Source organism: Acipenser ruthenus, chromosome 15, assembly GCF_902713425.1.
Source record: "Acipenser ruthenus chromosome 15, fAciRut3.2 maternal haplotype, whole genome shotgun sequence".
Lineage (NCBI taxonomy): Eukaryota > Metazoa > Chordata > Actinopteri > Acipenseriformes > Acipenseridae > Acipenser > Acipenser ruthenus.
In genome coordinates this window covers 9,072,329-9,088,524 of record NC_081203.1, presented here as the reverse complement: position 1 = coordinate 9,088,524, position 16,196 = coordinate 9,072,329, and the positions used below count along the sequence as shown (strand labels likewise).

The 16,196-nt window shown below is 39.2% G+C and overlaps 1 protein-coding gene across 5 annotated transcripts; it reads left to right on the top strand.

Annotated features, from left to right (window-relative positions):
* Positions 1-1,790: 1,790 nt before the first annotated feature.
* LOC117422156 (HAUS augmin-like complex subunit 4) lies at positions 1,791-10,726 on the top strand. 5 transcript variants are annotated; one of them, XM_058987134.1, is made up of 11 exons: positions 1,791-1,890; positions 2,198-2,299; positions 3,662-3,762; positions 4,407-4,546; positions 5,616-5,747; positions 6,425-6,565; positions 6,863-6,959; positions 8,485-8,630; positions 9,292-9,422; positions 9,548-9,616; positions 10,135-10,726. In XM_058987134.1, exons 1-11 carry the CDS (start codon positions 1,823-1,825, stop codon positions 10,316-10,318), a joined length of 1,311 nt encoding a protein of 436 aa, XP_058843117.1. In that variant the 5' UTR covers positions 1,791-1,822; the 3' UTR covers positions 10,319-10,726. The 5 variants fall into 5 exon arrangements, with proteins under 5 accessions (XP_058843117.1, XP_058843118.1, XP_058843119.1 ...); XM_058987136.1 differs by having other exon boundaries at positions 1,809-1,855; XM_034909245.2 differs by having other exon boundaries at positions 1,837-1,855; positions 2,237-2,299.
* Positions 10,727-16,196: the final 5,470 nt, after the last annotated feature.

Below are 16,196 nucleotides of genomic sequence, written 5' to 3'. Positions count from 1 at the left end.
ACATTATACAGATATCACATTATTTTAACATACAATTACCCATTTATACAGTTAAAATAAATAAAATAAACGCCTTAAATTATCTATTAGTTAAGGGTGTCGATACTATTGTCTGCAACTGCTTCTCTGCATCAGGGCCTGGAAAGCTCTTGAAGATAGAGGGCAAAATAGATGCAGCAAAGTACAGAGAAATCCTGGAGGAAAACCTGCTGAAGTCTGCAAGAGACCTGGGACTTGGGAGAAGATTTATCTTCCAGCAAGACAATGACCCCAAACATACAGCCAAAGCCACACTGGAGTGGCTTAAAAACAAAAAGGTCAATGTCCTGGAGTGGCCCAGTCAAAGCCCGGACCTCAATCCAATTGAGAATATGTGGAAAGAGTTGAAAATTGCAGTTCACCAAAGGTCCCCATCCAACTTGACGGAGCTTGAGCAATTTTGCAAAGAATAATGGGCAAAAATTGTAGTGTCCAGATATGCAAAGCTGGTAGAGACTTATCCAAATAGACTCATGGCTGTAATTGCTGCCAAAGGTGCCTCTACCAAATATTGACTCAAGGGGGTGAATACTTATGCAATCAATTATTTTCTGTTTTGTATTTGTAATTAATTTAGAACAATTTGTAGATTTTTTTTTTCACTTTGACATTATGGACTTTCTTTGTGTTGATCAGTGGCAAAAACCCCTAATTAAATCCATTTTGATTCCATGTTGTAACACAATAAAATGTGGAAAAGTCCAAGGGGGGGTGAATACTTTTGAGAGCTACTGTACGTTTTTTCTATGTACAATGTTTAACTGTACCATAAGCGTCAGTAAACACTAGTTCATGTATTTTATATTTACTGCAAAGGCTTGTATAGCTCCCTTTTCAATTTACCACGGGATGATCTTTTGTAAGTTTTACAACTCCTGAATTCAGCTTTTTATTTATATACAGTAGGTGCTGCTTGGTAGCCATTAAAGTTGTCATTATTTGAAAGTTGTTCATAAGCGAAAAAACCATAGGGTTAGTTCCTGTAAAAATGTTTATAACCAAAAGTTGTCTTTATCAGAGTTGCTAATAATAAGCAGCATCTATTGATGCATAAATAAAAATGCATGGTCTACTTATTGTCTGCATCTATTAATTAATAGCAACTGCTTCATTTAAAAAGATGTATTTCTTTAAGAAGCTTGTCATAGGTTCGAAGTCTGTTTCATATCCTTTCTCCTTATATGTATGATCCATTGTTTACGCATTATTAAGTGTATTATTAAAAATACAAAGTCTGTTACTGAAAATAGTGTCTTATAAAAAAAAAATACTGTATATTTATGTGTTATTAACTAAGCAACGGCTTCATTTAAACAGATGGAAGTATGTCTCTTTAAAATGATCAGCTTGTATTTATATTCTTAGCTCAGTTCTCAGTTACGGTTGCAATTCATGACTGCACAGTTTTTAATATTCTAACAATCGTAGTTAATGTATTTAATGTATGTTTTAATTATATCCTCTTAAACTTTATATTTGATTTATATTTGATATTTATCAAAAGATCATCCCGCGGAAAAATGAAAAGGGAGATATCACTATTTTTTTTCAATATTGCCACAACCTCCGATGCATTATACTGTACTACTAGTTGAGCTTTTGCCAGGTGAAAACACCGATCGTAGAAATAATAACACGTATGTGTTAATGAGGGGTGTCTCTAAACAAATCCAGGTGAGTCGTGTCTAAAAATGCAATAGTTTTAAAAAGAGAAGGCTTGGAATAGTAAATGAGGCAGATTTGACCTTATACAGAGTCGCTACAGGAACGCTCGATTCCCATAATGCACCGCTTCGACAGAGTCGGGAGAAAAGGGGTAGTTTACTATTTTGTCTATATAGAAGATCTTTGGTATTGAGCCATAATTATAATAAAAGCTAACATAAGTTACAGATTTCGTTTTAATATTTGTAAAATACCGAATATTTGTAATTATTGTTGTATTGATTTACCGCCGTTTCAATTATTAACTACCCCCTTGTAATACAAAATAGAAATCAAATGCAAACTGGGAAAGACCAAATATAACAAAAAGGGGACAATTTAAATATAAATAAGTAATACGTCAAAAATCAATTATTTTTATATTATTACCTAAATGGTAATCTAGATTATTGCCAAGGAACACTGTTAAATAAAACTATCTTTTTATTTTAAGGATTACATGTTACCCTTTCACTTCTGTCTGTTGCTCCAGTGGTGCGGTCTATTTTGACTGGAAACGAGCGCGATCTGGGACTGGAAAGTGGGAGGAAGTCTGGTAATATTACATATATTTTACTTTTTGGCTGTTTATTTGTTTTCTGACACGTTTGAAGTAGATATCTGGCACTGAGCAAACAATTATTACTGTTTACTATGCAAATGATAAAAGAATGCCTGAAGCTTTCAGTAGTGTTGTTATAAGAACATAATAAAGTTTACAAACGAGAGGAGGCCATTCAGCCCATCTTGCTCGTTTGGTTGTTAGAAGCTTAAGTTATTGATGCCAGAATCTCATCAAGCAGCTTTTTGAAGGATCCCCGGGTGTCAGCTTCAGCATTACTGCAGAGTTGGTTCCAGACCAATTTGTTACTTGTCGTTAAAGGCAATACATCATTTTTGTAAAATGTTGTTGATATAACGTAAACATCTTATATGTTTTAGGTAGTGTAAGCAGATTGGAACGTCAACAGTGTCTGTTGCGCGAAAGGCTTTTAAGTTATATTTCCTGCATAATTAGAGCTGCAGGTAGAACTGTCTACTTTTATCACACCGCTGACCTCACTTTTGTGGTCTTTTGATATGACATATATGAACTGTGCAAACAGTTGAATGTTTTTTGACTGTTCCTCGAGACAAACCTAATTATGTTTTTAACATGCCCTTTGGACACTGGGAAGACAGCAGCCATTAAAACGGTGGTGTTGTGTGTTTTTATACTGTTTGATGTCTAAAAAGTGCATTTCCTTTGTAATGCTACAGTAAACCACGGCAATGAATAGCGTAAATAATCACATGGACAAAATACAACGAACTGCTGATGCATGTGCATATCACAAAGTAATGCAAAATTCAGCGGGGTGCAAATTTCTGCACTACAAGAAATTGTTACTTTCAAAACATTGGGTGCTGTTTTTTTTTTTTTTTCATTGACCACATGGAAACTATTTTCAACACAAATAAGACTTTAGTGTGCTATTCCAGTAAGCCTTATGAAAATTAAACTCATAGTCTTCATCAGTCCATATTACAATTAGCATTACAATTAGAATTCCCAATTACATGGAGTGGGAGTTTGTCATAACCAAAAAGATCATGTTTTGTGACCACATGAATTCATCGTGGTAGCTTTCAATTCTAGTTTCCAGAACTTCCAACCCTTTTCCTTGACAGTGCTCTTTCAGCATGCACTTTGACCCACTTCACTGCACTGTGCTGAAACTGCATTTTCCCATTTCCCATCGATACCATTCTACATGAGTTTTGAACTATTGCATGCCAGCAACCATAGGGATGGAATGGCCCTAAATGGTCCATAGACTACTTGAAGACTTTGCCTGCTGTACTGTTGGATTTTGCCTTACATTCCCAGTTAAATATCTCTGTTTTTACAATATCTCTCATTTGTGTTTGCATCCAGGATTTTGAAGACTTGTCTCTGGATGTCTGCCCGGATGTCTGTGTGTCCGGACCCTGCCTCTGTTCCCTCGCTGGCCAGGGGAGATGGCCTGCATGAGCAAGGTGGGGAGCCTCTCCCTGCTCTCAACCCTGGCTCTTACATCTTCTCATGCAAACTTTGGGTCCCTACTAAGCTGGACATGCTCATTTGCAATTAATCTATCTTGGCTTGTAAAATGGCTGGTAGTTATTTTACAGGAAAAAATTTCTAAACAAAAATTACAGTTTCTGAGTTTTTCTATTTGTTAACTTACGGTTGCCAGAGTACAGAGAGTGCAGAAATGAAAGTTGCATCCCTTATGTTTTTTCATATTTCTAGGAACAAACCCAATCTGTCTAATGATGAATGATTGACAATCCAGAGGTTGAAAAGGAACATACCTCTAGTTAGTAATCCTGGTAAATAACAATCTAATCAAGGACAACAGAGAGTTATAGAGATCACACATAAGGTATTAAACAAGAAATTCAAAAGAAAATATTGATACTCCTTTGGTGGTTATAATACAGTACAGGAGAGACGTCTCGCAGTACTACTCACAGGATTCTACTAGGCTAAAATTGTTCAGCAGCCTTGGTTTGGATCACCTTTCCTTCTCCCCTGCTGGGGATGCATATCCAAGCCGGGGGATAGTTCAGGCTGGTGTGTGTGTACATACGTCACACTTTAGAGTTTTAATGACTGAGACTGGTCTCTACTCCCACAGTGTTGACGTCTTTACCCATGTGTCAGATGAATGAAGATGACCTTTCCCAGAATCCTCAGTTCTCCAAACTGCTGTCTGCACTCTGTCAACACATGGATGAAACCGGACTGACCATACAACTGAAGAAAAAACTACAGAAGGTAAGAGCTGTACACGAGCAGAACAGGTTGAAACGACAGAGTGAAGCCCTATGGTGCAAGTACACGAGAGGATGTTCCCAAACACCTGCTGGAATAGTTACTGTATGTGATGAAACTGCATGGGCATTGGTTTCAGCGATGCCACATACTATAAATGTAGGTAAGCGAAAGAATGCTATTTCTTATTTATTGTTTCAGTGGGCAAATGCTCACCTTCGATGGCCACTGGCACGCTGGAGAAGTGTGCTCTTCACGGATGAATCCCGGTTTCAACTGTACCGGGCAGATGGTAGACAGCGTGTATGGCGTTGTGTGGGCGAGCGGTTTGCTGATGTCAACGTTGTGAACAGAGTGCCCCATGGTGGTGGTGGGGTTATGGTATGGGCAGGCCTAAGCTACGGACAACGAACACAATTGCATTTTTTCGATGGCAACTTGAATGCACACAGATACCATGGCGAGATCCTAAGGCCCACTGTCGTGCCATTCATCCGCCGCCATCACCTCATGTTTCAGCATGATAATGCACGGCCCCATGTCGCAAGGATCTGTACACAATTCCTGGAAGCTGAAAATGTCCCATTTCTTCCATGGCCTGCATACTTACCAGACATGTCACCCATTGAGCATGTTTGGGATGCTCTGGATCGACGTGTATGACAGCGTGTTCCAGTTCCTGCCAATATCCAGCAACTTGGCACAGCCATTGAAGAGGAGTGGGACAACATTCCACAGGCCACAATCAACAGCCTGATCAACTCTATGTGAAAGAGATGTGTCGCGCTGCATGAGGCAAATGGTGGTCACACCAGATACTGACTGGTTTTCTGATCCACACCCCTACCTTTTTTTTTTTTTTTTAAGGTATCTGTGACCAACAGATGCATATCTGTATTCCCAGTCATGTGAAATCCATAGATTAGGGCCTAATGAATTTATTTCAATTGACTGATTTCCTTATATGAACTGTAACTCAGTAAAATCTTTGAAATTGTATGTTGCGTTTATATTTTTGTTCAGTGTAGCTATTTAAATTGTTGAAAGAAATTTAAACTGAATTTCTTTGCAGGCTGAGCGGGAGGTTCAGTTACAGAAGCTGTCCTGGCTAAGATCAGAGAGTTTGTTTCGTTTAATTCAGGAGATGATTCAAGAATATCACATCAGAAAACAGGATTCACAACTGTTGCACGAGGATTGTAAGGTACAGGAAAAACAAAGGGCTAGGGTTCTGAAGCCATCCCAGTTTTCTCGCAGGAATTTCGTAAAACATCTACTGACTGCTTGTGTGGCTTCTTTCTGTCCATGTTTATTGTCTACACTAGTTGTGGTGCTATAATATAATATTCACTTTTATGACTCTAGCCAGGAAAACAGGCTAAAACCTTTTCACAGAAGTTCACTGTAAAGAAAGAACCAATCAGCATTTATTCAAGCCCTCAAACTGCCAGGGCCAATCAAGAGGGGAATTTTATAGAAGGTTTTAGCCCAGAATCTGGGCGACTTTGTAACTTGACGAGGGGGGTGGACACAGTTTTCTTCTTTATTATTTTTGGGTGTGTTTGGTACCCCCGTATAATTTATCTTGGCAGCTGCCGGTTTCATTTGAGACTAAATGTTACACGAAGGTCACAGATAACCTGTACAACATGTAGCACTTTTCTCACGTGTGTGACGTGTGCATGAAAAAATCACTCGAATAGTACACATGGCTATTTAGATTGTCATCTGAAAGTCAGTTTTTTTTTTTTTAAGTTAGTTATGCGAAGCTTCATGTTATTTCAGCCTCAGGTTTAAAAAGTTATTAATTATTGGAAACAAAGAATTAATTGTTTTACACTGGATAAAAATAATGAATCTCTCTTTCTGTGTCTTTTTTAGTTCTATGAGACTCTTGAACAGTGCTTACTGGTGACACAGTGCGTGAGGGAACTGGATCCCAGTTCAACCACAGCGGAAGACAAACCACAGCTTCTGGGCCTCAGCAAGCAGAATGTTCTCGATCGCATGCCACCTGATCAGGTAGGGACACAAACAAAATTTTTAAAAAATTGTGATTTTTTGAACAAGAAAACCACCAATCATGTTTACTTTCTTTTTTTTTAAATCCATAACTTCAAACACTGATGTAAAATGTTTACGTATTATTTTAATAACTAGTGAGTTTTACCCGAAGAGAGAACGTTGTCAAATATTTTGCTGATGTGTAAATTTAATTGCCGCTGAGCAATTAAAGTTTTCTTGCAAAGTGGCTAACTGGCATTATAATAATTACTCTGTACTGTATATTGAAAAATCAAGTTATTTTTTTGTGAACAGGATGCCAAGCGAATGAGGCAACGATTGGTGAGAGAGCTTGAAGACAGGTTGAAGAGGAAATGTTTTACCATCCTCTCATACTACCAGCCAGACTGGGGTAATTGCACCATTTGTGCAGTAATAAGAAGAATACAACTTTTATATAGCCCCTTTTATCACTAGTTGACTCTTGACCGGAGGGTTGTGGGTTCAATCCCAGCTGGGGGACACTGCTGCTGTACCCTTGAGCAAGGTACTTTACCTAGATTGTTCCAGTAAAAACCCAACTGTATAAATGGGTAATTGTATGTAAAAATAATGTGATATCTTGTAACAATTGTAAGTCGCCCTGTATAAGGGCGTCTACTAAGAAAAATAATAATAATAATAATAATAATAATAATAATAATAATAATAATAATAAATGAATAAAACAATTGGACCCATCAAAACCCAAAAGCCCAATCTCACCCTGGCCAGTCATCATAACCCCATCCCGAGACATCGAAGCCACAAGGCTAGACCAGTGGTGTGGTTGGAAATAAAAAAGTGGGTACACGCCCCTGTTTGGTGGAGTTGAACATATAAACATGAACACATACATTGTAATTGGCTCTCAGCCTACCAGAGCCCCCCTATACAGTTATTTCCCTCTCAGGTGCTGTTCATGTGTGAACAGTCACAGACCCGACGGCGCGCTTCACATGAACAGTTCTGTGAGTGTCCTTTCACGGGCTAGGATGAAGGCTACTAGCACTGCCCTGCAGGTCCAGTGTGCATAACAACAGAACATAAACAACCAATCACAGAACACACACACACAAACAGAACACACAGTCCAGTGGCCACACCCCCTACTCCTGTCACGGTTCTGACTGAGAGCTCTCAGCTGTCAGTCTCGTGCACAGCAACACAACACAGACACTCACCGTTAAAATGTATTCTTTAACCCAGGATTTGCATCACAGGAGAGTAGAATTGAGTAAACTCTGTATCCCTTATATGGAAGTGGGTAAATGCACCAGGGGTCACAAATGGAGATTAGCTAAAGGGGCATTCAGAACATAAAATAGGAGGGACTTTTTTACACAGAGAATTGTGAGGGTCTGGAACCAACTCCCCAGTATTGTTGTTGAAGCTGACACCCTGGGATCCTTCAAGAAGCTGCTTGATGAGATTCTGGGATCAATAAGCTACTAACAACCAAACGAGCAAGATGGGCCGAATGGCCTCCTCTCGTTTGTAAACTTTCTTATGTTCTTATGTTGCCCAAATGAAAAGTGTTTTTTTTTTTCAATTCCAATTCCTTTTTAAAATGAATTCCCAATTCCAATTCCCATTCCCTTTTAAGCATGTCCAAGGCCTAGAGGCCTTGGAATTGGAATTGATTAAAATGGAATTGGAATTGGAATTGATTTTAAAAAGGAATTGGAAATGGAATTGGAATTGGCCCCATACCTGATTGCAAGCTTGAATGTCTGAAAAGGAACTATGTGTTCACAGGATGTGTTCCTGATCAATCTTACACATGTGTTTGTTTTGATACTCTAGTAAAAATAGTGTACAACCACTAACACATGTTCACCTTGAGAACCACATCTTTGTTCCAATGAAGTTGTGCTCATTTATCTTTCCACCACCAGAGGGAGAAAGCGAGGGTCTGAAGACCTTGAAGCTCTCAAGACTGCCAGAGAGCCTGGAGAATGAGAGCAAGAGACTAGAGAGCCAGCGAGCAAAAGAAAGAGAGAGTGCCATTCTGCTGCACAGGCAGACTCACTGCTACCTCAGTGTGAGCTCCAGCTGGTTGTATAGAGTCTTAAAGGAGTTACATTTTCATACTTGTTATTAGCTTTAGTTTTATATTATTACTAGCCACCCTTTTATTGTGCTAAGAATCTTTTGGTCTTTGTAAATATTTCAGATGCAGCGTTGTAGACAAACAGCTACATCTTGATACCCATGCTTTAAGTGACACGGTCTGATTGCAGCTAGAGAGTTTAAACTACACATGAAGTGATTTGGTACCAGGAAGTTACTGCAACTTGTCATATGTTGTGTTGTCTTTGAAATATCTGCATATTCCAAATAAAAATATAAAATACAAGCAAAGAATCAAAGGTGCTTCAACTGAGCAAAATAGGGACCAGTTGTAATATTGTAGTTCTAATAAGAGGAAACTGAATTTAAAATGGTTGTGTTCCACAGTTGTCCAGTTGTACACTACAGTATATGAAACAATGCAGTATATATTCACTGCATTGTTTCATAGTTTAGCCTTCAGTGCACTCTGCTTTGTCAGAAGGTGGTGAGATGGTTTTGGGCAGAGTTGATTGTAAATTATGTGATGGTATTGAGGAGATTTCCTGTATCTCCATTTACGATTGTATTTGTAAGAACTTGTAAGGTTGTGATGTAGATTTCTTACGATCCCTGAATCTCTCTCCCTGCAGGAGCTACTGGGCTGTATACAGATCTTGCAGTCGCTCATCCTGGATCACCGACTGAGGGCTCAGAATGATCTTGATCGAAAGAAAACGCAGTACATGGAGGCCAAGTGTCAGATCATCATTCTGAAGATCAGGTCAGACAGCCATAAGACTGCTCTTTCCATCAAAATACATATTATTGGCAAATTACCTTGGGAACGATGTGTACAGGCTCTTAATTGCATACCAACCATGGCTAACTCTTTCCTTTTTTCTGCAGGATGGAGATGTTGCAGGTTCAGTTAGACACCTACACACCCAAGAAGATAGCTGTGCATCGCACAATCAGGTTAGTGAGAGAGGATAGTTCCAGTATTGTTCTTGTGCAAGTAAGCAAAAACTCACTAGAATATGTATGAACCTGCATAGCAACCTACACCACAGTTTTCTTGCCTCATGCTGTAATTAGTATGTTTTTTAAGTCGGTCAGTTGTGAGTTAAAAGTGGTTGATCCACTTTTCAAATGCATGACACCATACCAATTTTCATAGGTGGAATACAATAGACGTTACAATGTAGTAATGTAATTCCTGAGTCAATGAGGGAGTTTATTGAGGAGTATTGAGAGTGGGGTGAAGCCTCCATGTGAAGTGTTTCCTCATCAGTAAGCAGTGGTTTTAGAGCAGGTGTCGTTAATTAATGTCTAATAATTGACTAATAACAGAGTGGCTGACCTCCAAAGACAACAGCAGGAGAGAAATGTCTAGTAGTTGTATAATTATTATAGTCCGGTTGTTTTTTTCCTTGTTTCTTCCTTTGCCAACAACAGTTGCAATGCTTGAACCTCTCTCTGTCCCTCTCTTTCAGGGACACTCTGGAATCAGCCCTGAAGTCAGAGCAAGTTGAGCGGCAGTCTTCTCAAAGAATGTTGTCGTCATTTGAGATTTTGGGGCAGGACTTTGAAGCAGTGGTGAAGGAATACTCCCGTCTCCAACAGGAAATAAAGAACAAAAAGTGGGCCCTGCAGGAATTCTCCCAGTACAACCACTGAACTGGCACCTGTGCCAGACAGATACCTCCCTCCTCTATACACCACAGATATAGTCCTCTAGTTAGCGGCTATAAAAGAATAATCCACTCCAGAATGGACATATAACCTCACCAGTGGAAAGTGCCGCCATTCATTTTGAGCCTTTTTCAGGAATATGGTTCAACAAAATAAACAAAAATGATATGGAATATGGATTTTTAGGCTTTCCACTTGTGGATGTATTTATAAATGATCACTAATATTAAAAAGAACCAACCTGTGTGACATGGGTGACACCTCACTTACTGTATACTGTACCATGTGGAGGCTGCTGCTGCAAAGTTCAATCTGAAAATAATAATCAACACTGGTGTTATTTCTTATGTATAATAAAACTTGTTAATAAAATTGAATATGTCATTTTCATTACCAGCAATGTGTGTGTGTGTAATGTTATATATATATTATATATATTTTATATATATATATATATATATATATATATATATATATATATATATATAGATATATATATAGATATATATATATAGATATAGATAGATATATACAGTGCCTTGCAAAAATATTCAGACCCCTGACCAATTCTCTCATATTACTGAATTACAAATGCTACATTGAAATTTTGTTCTGTTTGATATTTTATTTTCAAACACTGAAACTCAAAATCAATTATTGTAAGGTGACATTGGTTTTATGTTGGGAAATACTTTTAAGAAAAATAAAAAACTGAAATATCTTGCTTGCATAAGTATTCAACCCCTGTGCTGTGGAAGCTCCCAGTTTACACCGATGAAAGAAATTGCCCTAACGAGGACACCATTACCTTACCATTGGCCTCCACCTGTGAACCATTAAAGTTGCTGTCACATTTTCTGGATAAAAACCCCACTGTTGAGGGATCATTGGTCAGGCTGTGAATCGGAAGGAAAATGAAGACCAAAGAGCATTCTACAGAAGTTAGAGATAAAGTAATACAAATGCATAGATTAGGGAAAGGGTACAAAATAAAATCCAAGTGTTTGGATATCCCAGTGAGCACAGTTGGATCAATAATCAGGAAGTGGAAGCTGCATCACACCACCCAGGCACTGCCAAGAAAAGGCCGTCCCTCAAAACTCAGCGCTCAAACAAGAAGGAGACTTGTGAGAAAAGCCACAGAGAGACCAACAGTCACTTTGTAGGAGCTACAGAGTTCAGTGGCTGGGAGTGGAGTAAAGGTGCACCAGTCAACCATATCAAGAGCTCTGCATAACACTGGCCTGTATGGGAGGGTGGCAAGAAAGAAGCTGTTACTCAAAAAGTACCATCCGAAAGCACGTCTGGAGTTTGCCAGAAAGCATGAGAGTGACCCAGCTGCGATGTGGGAAAAGGTTTTGTGGTCAGATGAGACCAAGATAGAGCTTTTTGGCCAAAACTCAAAGCGCTATGTGTGGCGCAAACTTAACACTGCCCATGCCTCAAGACACACCACCCCTACAGTGAAGTATGGTGGTGGCAGCATCATGCTGTGGGGATGCTTCTCATCAGCAGGAACTGGGCATCTTGTTAAAATTGAAGGAAGAATGGATGGAGCAAAATACAGGGAAATACTGCAAGAGAACCCGCTTCAGTCCGCTAAAAAACTGAAGCTTGGGAGGAAAATTCACCTTTCAGCAGGACAATGATCCCAAGCGCAAGGCCAAAGCAACATTGGAGTGGCTCAAGAACAAAAAGGTGAATGTCCTACAGTGGCCCAGTCAAAGTCCTGATCTCAATCCCATTGAGAATCTATGGCACTATTTGAAAATTGCGGTCCACAAGCGTCGTCCAACCAACCTGAACAACCTGGAGCAAATCTGCCAAGAAGAATGGGCCAAAATCACTCCGACACTGTGTGCAAAGCTGGTACATACTTACCCCAAAAGACTTAAAGCTGTTACTGCAGCGAAAGGTGGCTCTACCAAATATTAATGTGTGGGGGTTGAATACTTATGCAAGCAAGATATTTCAGTTTTATTATTTTTCTTAAAAATATTTCCCAACATAAAACCAATGTCACCTTACAATAATTGATTTTGAGTTCCAGTGTTTTAAAATAAATATCAAACAGAACGAAATTTCAATGTACCATTTGTAATTCAGTAATATGAGAGAATTGGTCAGGGGTGTGAATACTTTTGCAAGGCACTGATTATATATATATATATATATATATATATATATATATATATATATATATATATATATATATATATACAGTGCCTATAGAAAGTCTACACCCCCTTTCAAAATGTTCACCTTTTGTTGCCTTATAGCCTGGAATTAAAATGCATTAAAATAGTTTTTTATCTACACATCCTACCCCACAACTTCCAAGTGAGAAAAATATTCTAGAAATGTGTAGAAAATTAATTAAAAATAAAAACTGAAATAGCTTGGTTGGATAAGTGTCCACCCCCCTTGTAATAGCAATCCTAAATTAGCTCAGGTGTAACCAATCACCTTAGATCAGGCTGTCCCTCCAAACTGGATGACCGAGCAAGGAGGAGACTGATCAGAGAGGCTACCAAGAGGCCAATGGCAACTTTGCAAGAGATACAGGCTTTTATGGCCAAGACTGGTCAAAGTGTGCATGTGACAACAATATCCCAAGCACTCCACAAATCTGGCCTGTATGGTAGGGTGGCAAGAAGGAAGCCATTACTCAAGAAAGCCCACCTTGAATCCCGTCTGAAGTATGCAAAAAAACACTCAGGAGATTCTGTAGCCATGTGGCAAAAAGTTTTGTGGTCTGACGAAACTAAAATGGAACATTTTGGCCTAAATGCAAAGCATTATGTTTGGTACAAACCCAACACAGCGCATCACCCAAAGAACATCATCCCTACTGTGAAGCATGGTGGTGGCAGCATCATGTTATGGGGATGTTTCTCATCGGTAGGGACTGGGGCACTTGTCAGCATAGAAGGGAAAATGAATGGAGCAAAGTACAAAGAAGTCAATGAGGGAAACCTGCTGCCCTCTGCAAGAAAGCTGAAACGACCCAAAGCACACAGCCAAAGCTACACTGGAGTGGCTAAAGAACTGAGGCTTCCAGTGTGGTCCAGTGGTTAAAGAAAAGGGCTTCTAACCAGAAGGTCCCCGGTTCAAATCCCACCTCAGCCACTGACTCATTGTGTGACCCTGAGCAAGTCACTTAACCTCCTTGTGCTCTGTCTTTCGGGTGAGACGTAATCGTAAGTGACTCTGCAGCTGATGCATAGTTCACACACCCTAGTCTCTGTAAGTCGCCTTGGATAAAGGCATCTGCTAAATAAATAATAATATAATTCTACAAATAATAATAATAAGCAACAAAAAGGTAAATGTCCTTGAGTGGCCCAGTCAGAGCCCTGACCTAAATCCAATCAAAAATTTGTGGCATGACTTGAAGATTGGTGTCCATCAACACTCCCCAAGGAACTTCACAGAGCTTGAACAGTTTTGTAAAGAAGAATGGTCAAATATTGCCAAATCTAGGTGTGCAAAGTTGGTGCAAACCTATCCCAACAGACACACAGGTGTAATTGCTGCCAAAGGTGCTTCCATCAAGTATTAACTCAAGGGGGTGGAGACTTATCCAATTATGATCTTTCAGTTTTGTATTTTTAATATATAATTTCTTCCTCAATAAAAACTTTTTTCCCCTTAACAGTGTGGAGTATGGTGTGTAGATAAGTGGAAAAAAATCCTCATTTAAATGCATGAAACTCTGAGGCATTGACACAACAAAATGTGAAAAAAGTTCAAGGGGGTGTAGACTTTCTATAGGCACTGTGTATATGTATGTGTGTGTGTGTATATATATATATATATATATATATATATATATATATATATATATATATATATATATATACACACACACACACAGTGGTTTGCAGAAGTATTCACCCCCTACCTATAATGTCACATTTTGTTAAATTACAAATAATGTATGCATAGTTTTTAATCAAAGCTGTAGTGGTTAATCTGAACACTGTTATATGAGGAGGAGGTTAAATGTCAGCAAAACTTGCAAAGAAAATGTACAAAATGAAATGTACTGGTTGCATAAGTATTCAGCACCTTAAGTCAGTACTTGGTAGAAGCACCTTTTGCAGCAGTTACTGCTATGAGTCTTTTTGGATAGGTCTCTACTAGCTTTACACAATAGAATGGTGACATTTTTGCCCATTCTTCATGGGAAAATTGCTCCAATTCTGATAAGTTTGTTGGGGATCGTCGATGAACTGCAATCTTCAAGTCTCGCCATAAATGTTCGATTGGATTCAAGTCAAGACTTTGACTGGGCCACTCAAGAACATTAATTCTCTTCTTGTTCAACCACTCCAGTGTGGCTTTGGCTTTGGGTTTCAGGTCATTGTCCTGCTGAAATGTGAATTTCCTCCCCAGTTTGAGTCTTGGCTGACTCAAACAGGTTTTCCTCAAGGATTGGCCCATACTTTGCACCATCCATTCTCCCCTCTATCCTGACAAGCTTCCCAGTCCCTGCTGAAGAGAAGCATCCCCATAACATGATGCTGCCACCACCATGCTTGACAGTTGGGATGGTGTTGACTGGGTGATGTGCAGTGTTGGGATTGCACCAGACGTAACGCTTGGAATTTAGACCGAAAAGTTCAATATTTGTCTCGTCTGACCACAAAACCTTTTCCCACATATCTGCAGTATCATCTACATGCTTTTATCCAAACTCCATACATGTTTTAAGATGAGGCTTTTTGAATAATGGGTTTTTCTTTTCACACGTCTATACAGGCCAGGTTTGTGTAGGGACCGGTTTATTGTTGATGGGTGAACACTGACTCCTATCTCAGACACAGAACTTTGCAGATCTCTCAATTGTTGGCTTCAGAGTGACATCCTGAACCAGTTTCCTGCTTGCCCGCCTGCAAGCAGGAAACTGTGTCTGGGTGTATGCTGCAGCTTCCACTTCTTAATGGTGGACTTCACTGTGCTGAGAGGGATAATCAGCATATGAGTTGCAACTTGAAAGTCTTTATATACCTGAGGGAAATGACCTACAATTTAAACCACTTTGAGTACACACAGGCTGAAACCATTTCACTAATTTTGTGACCTTTCAGACAGATCATTTGCACCTGAGCTGATTTAGGGCTGCAGTAGCAAAGGGGCTGAATACTTATGCAACTGAGATTAATCTGTTTTTCTCTGTAAATCTTACTTATTTATATTCTATATGCATTTTTTAACTTTATCAATGTGGAGTAGTTTGTGTAGATTCTACATGTAAAGTGTAATTTGAAAGCGTTGTGGAGTACGCTCAGGTGCCAACAAAATGTGAAAACTCTGCAGGGGGATGAATACTTTTGCAAGCCTCTGGCGTTTATTTACAATATTTGCCAGCAGACCCGGCGCGTATTTGAGACCAGCGATTATATTAGATTACTAGCTCCACATGCTTCATGCGGTCATTGAGAAGCCGCTAACACACAACCCTGTAGCAATATCGTAACTCCAAAAAAAAAAGTTAAAAAAGGGAAAGGGGTCTGAGCGCATTGTGCGACACCCAAGATCGGCAACTTTTAGGAAACAGTTCCCCAATTTGTCATGCATGAAATATTGAAATTTCCTCGGGCAACGCCGGGTACTTCAGCGAGTTTTGCGCGTATTGGAGACAGGCGATTATTTGATGCTTCAGCTTTATTTGCATGATTGCCTTTACCTTGTTTTATTTCCCCGTTCCTCTCCAGTTTCTCTGAGATACGAATGTACCAGTTTTACAGCATTTTTTTAAAAAAAAATGTATTCACATTTTGTTGATCATTAATGAACTTAAATTAATTTCTGTACCGTGGGTGTTGTCGAGTAATTGAAAACGAGACATTTTGTGTTT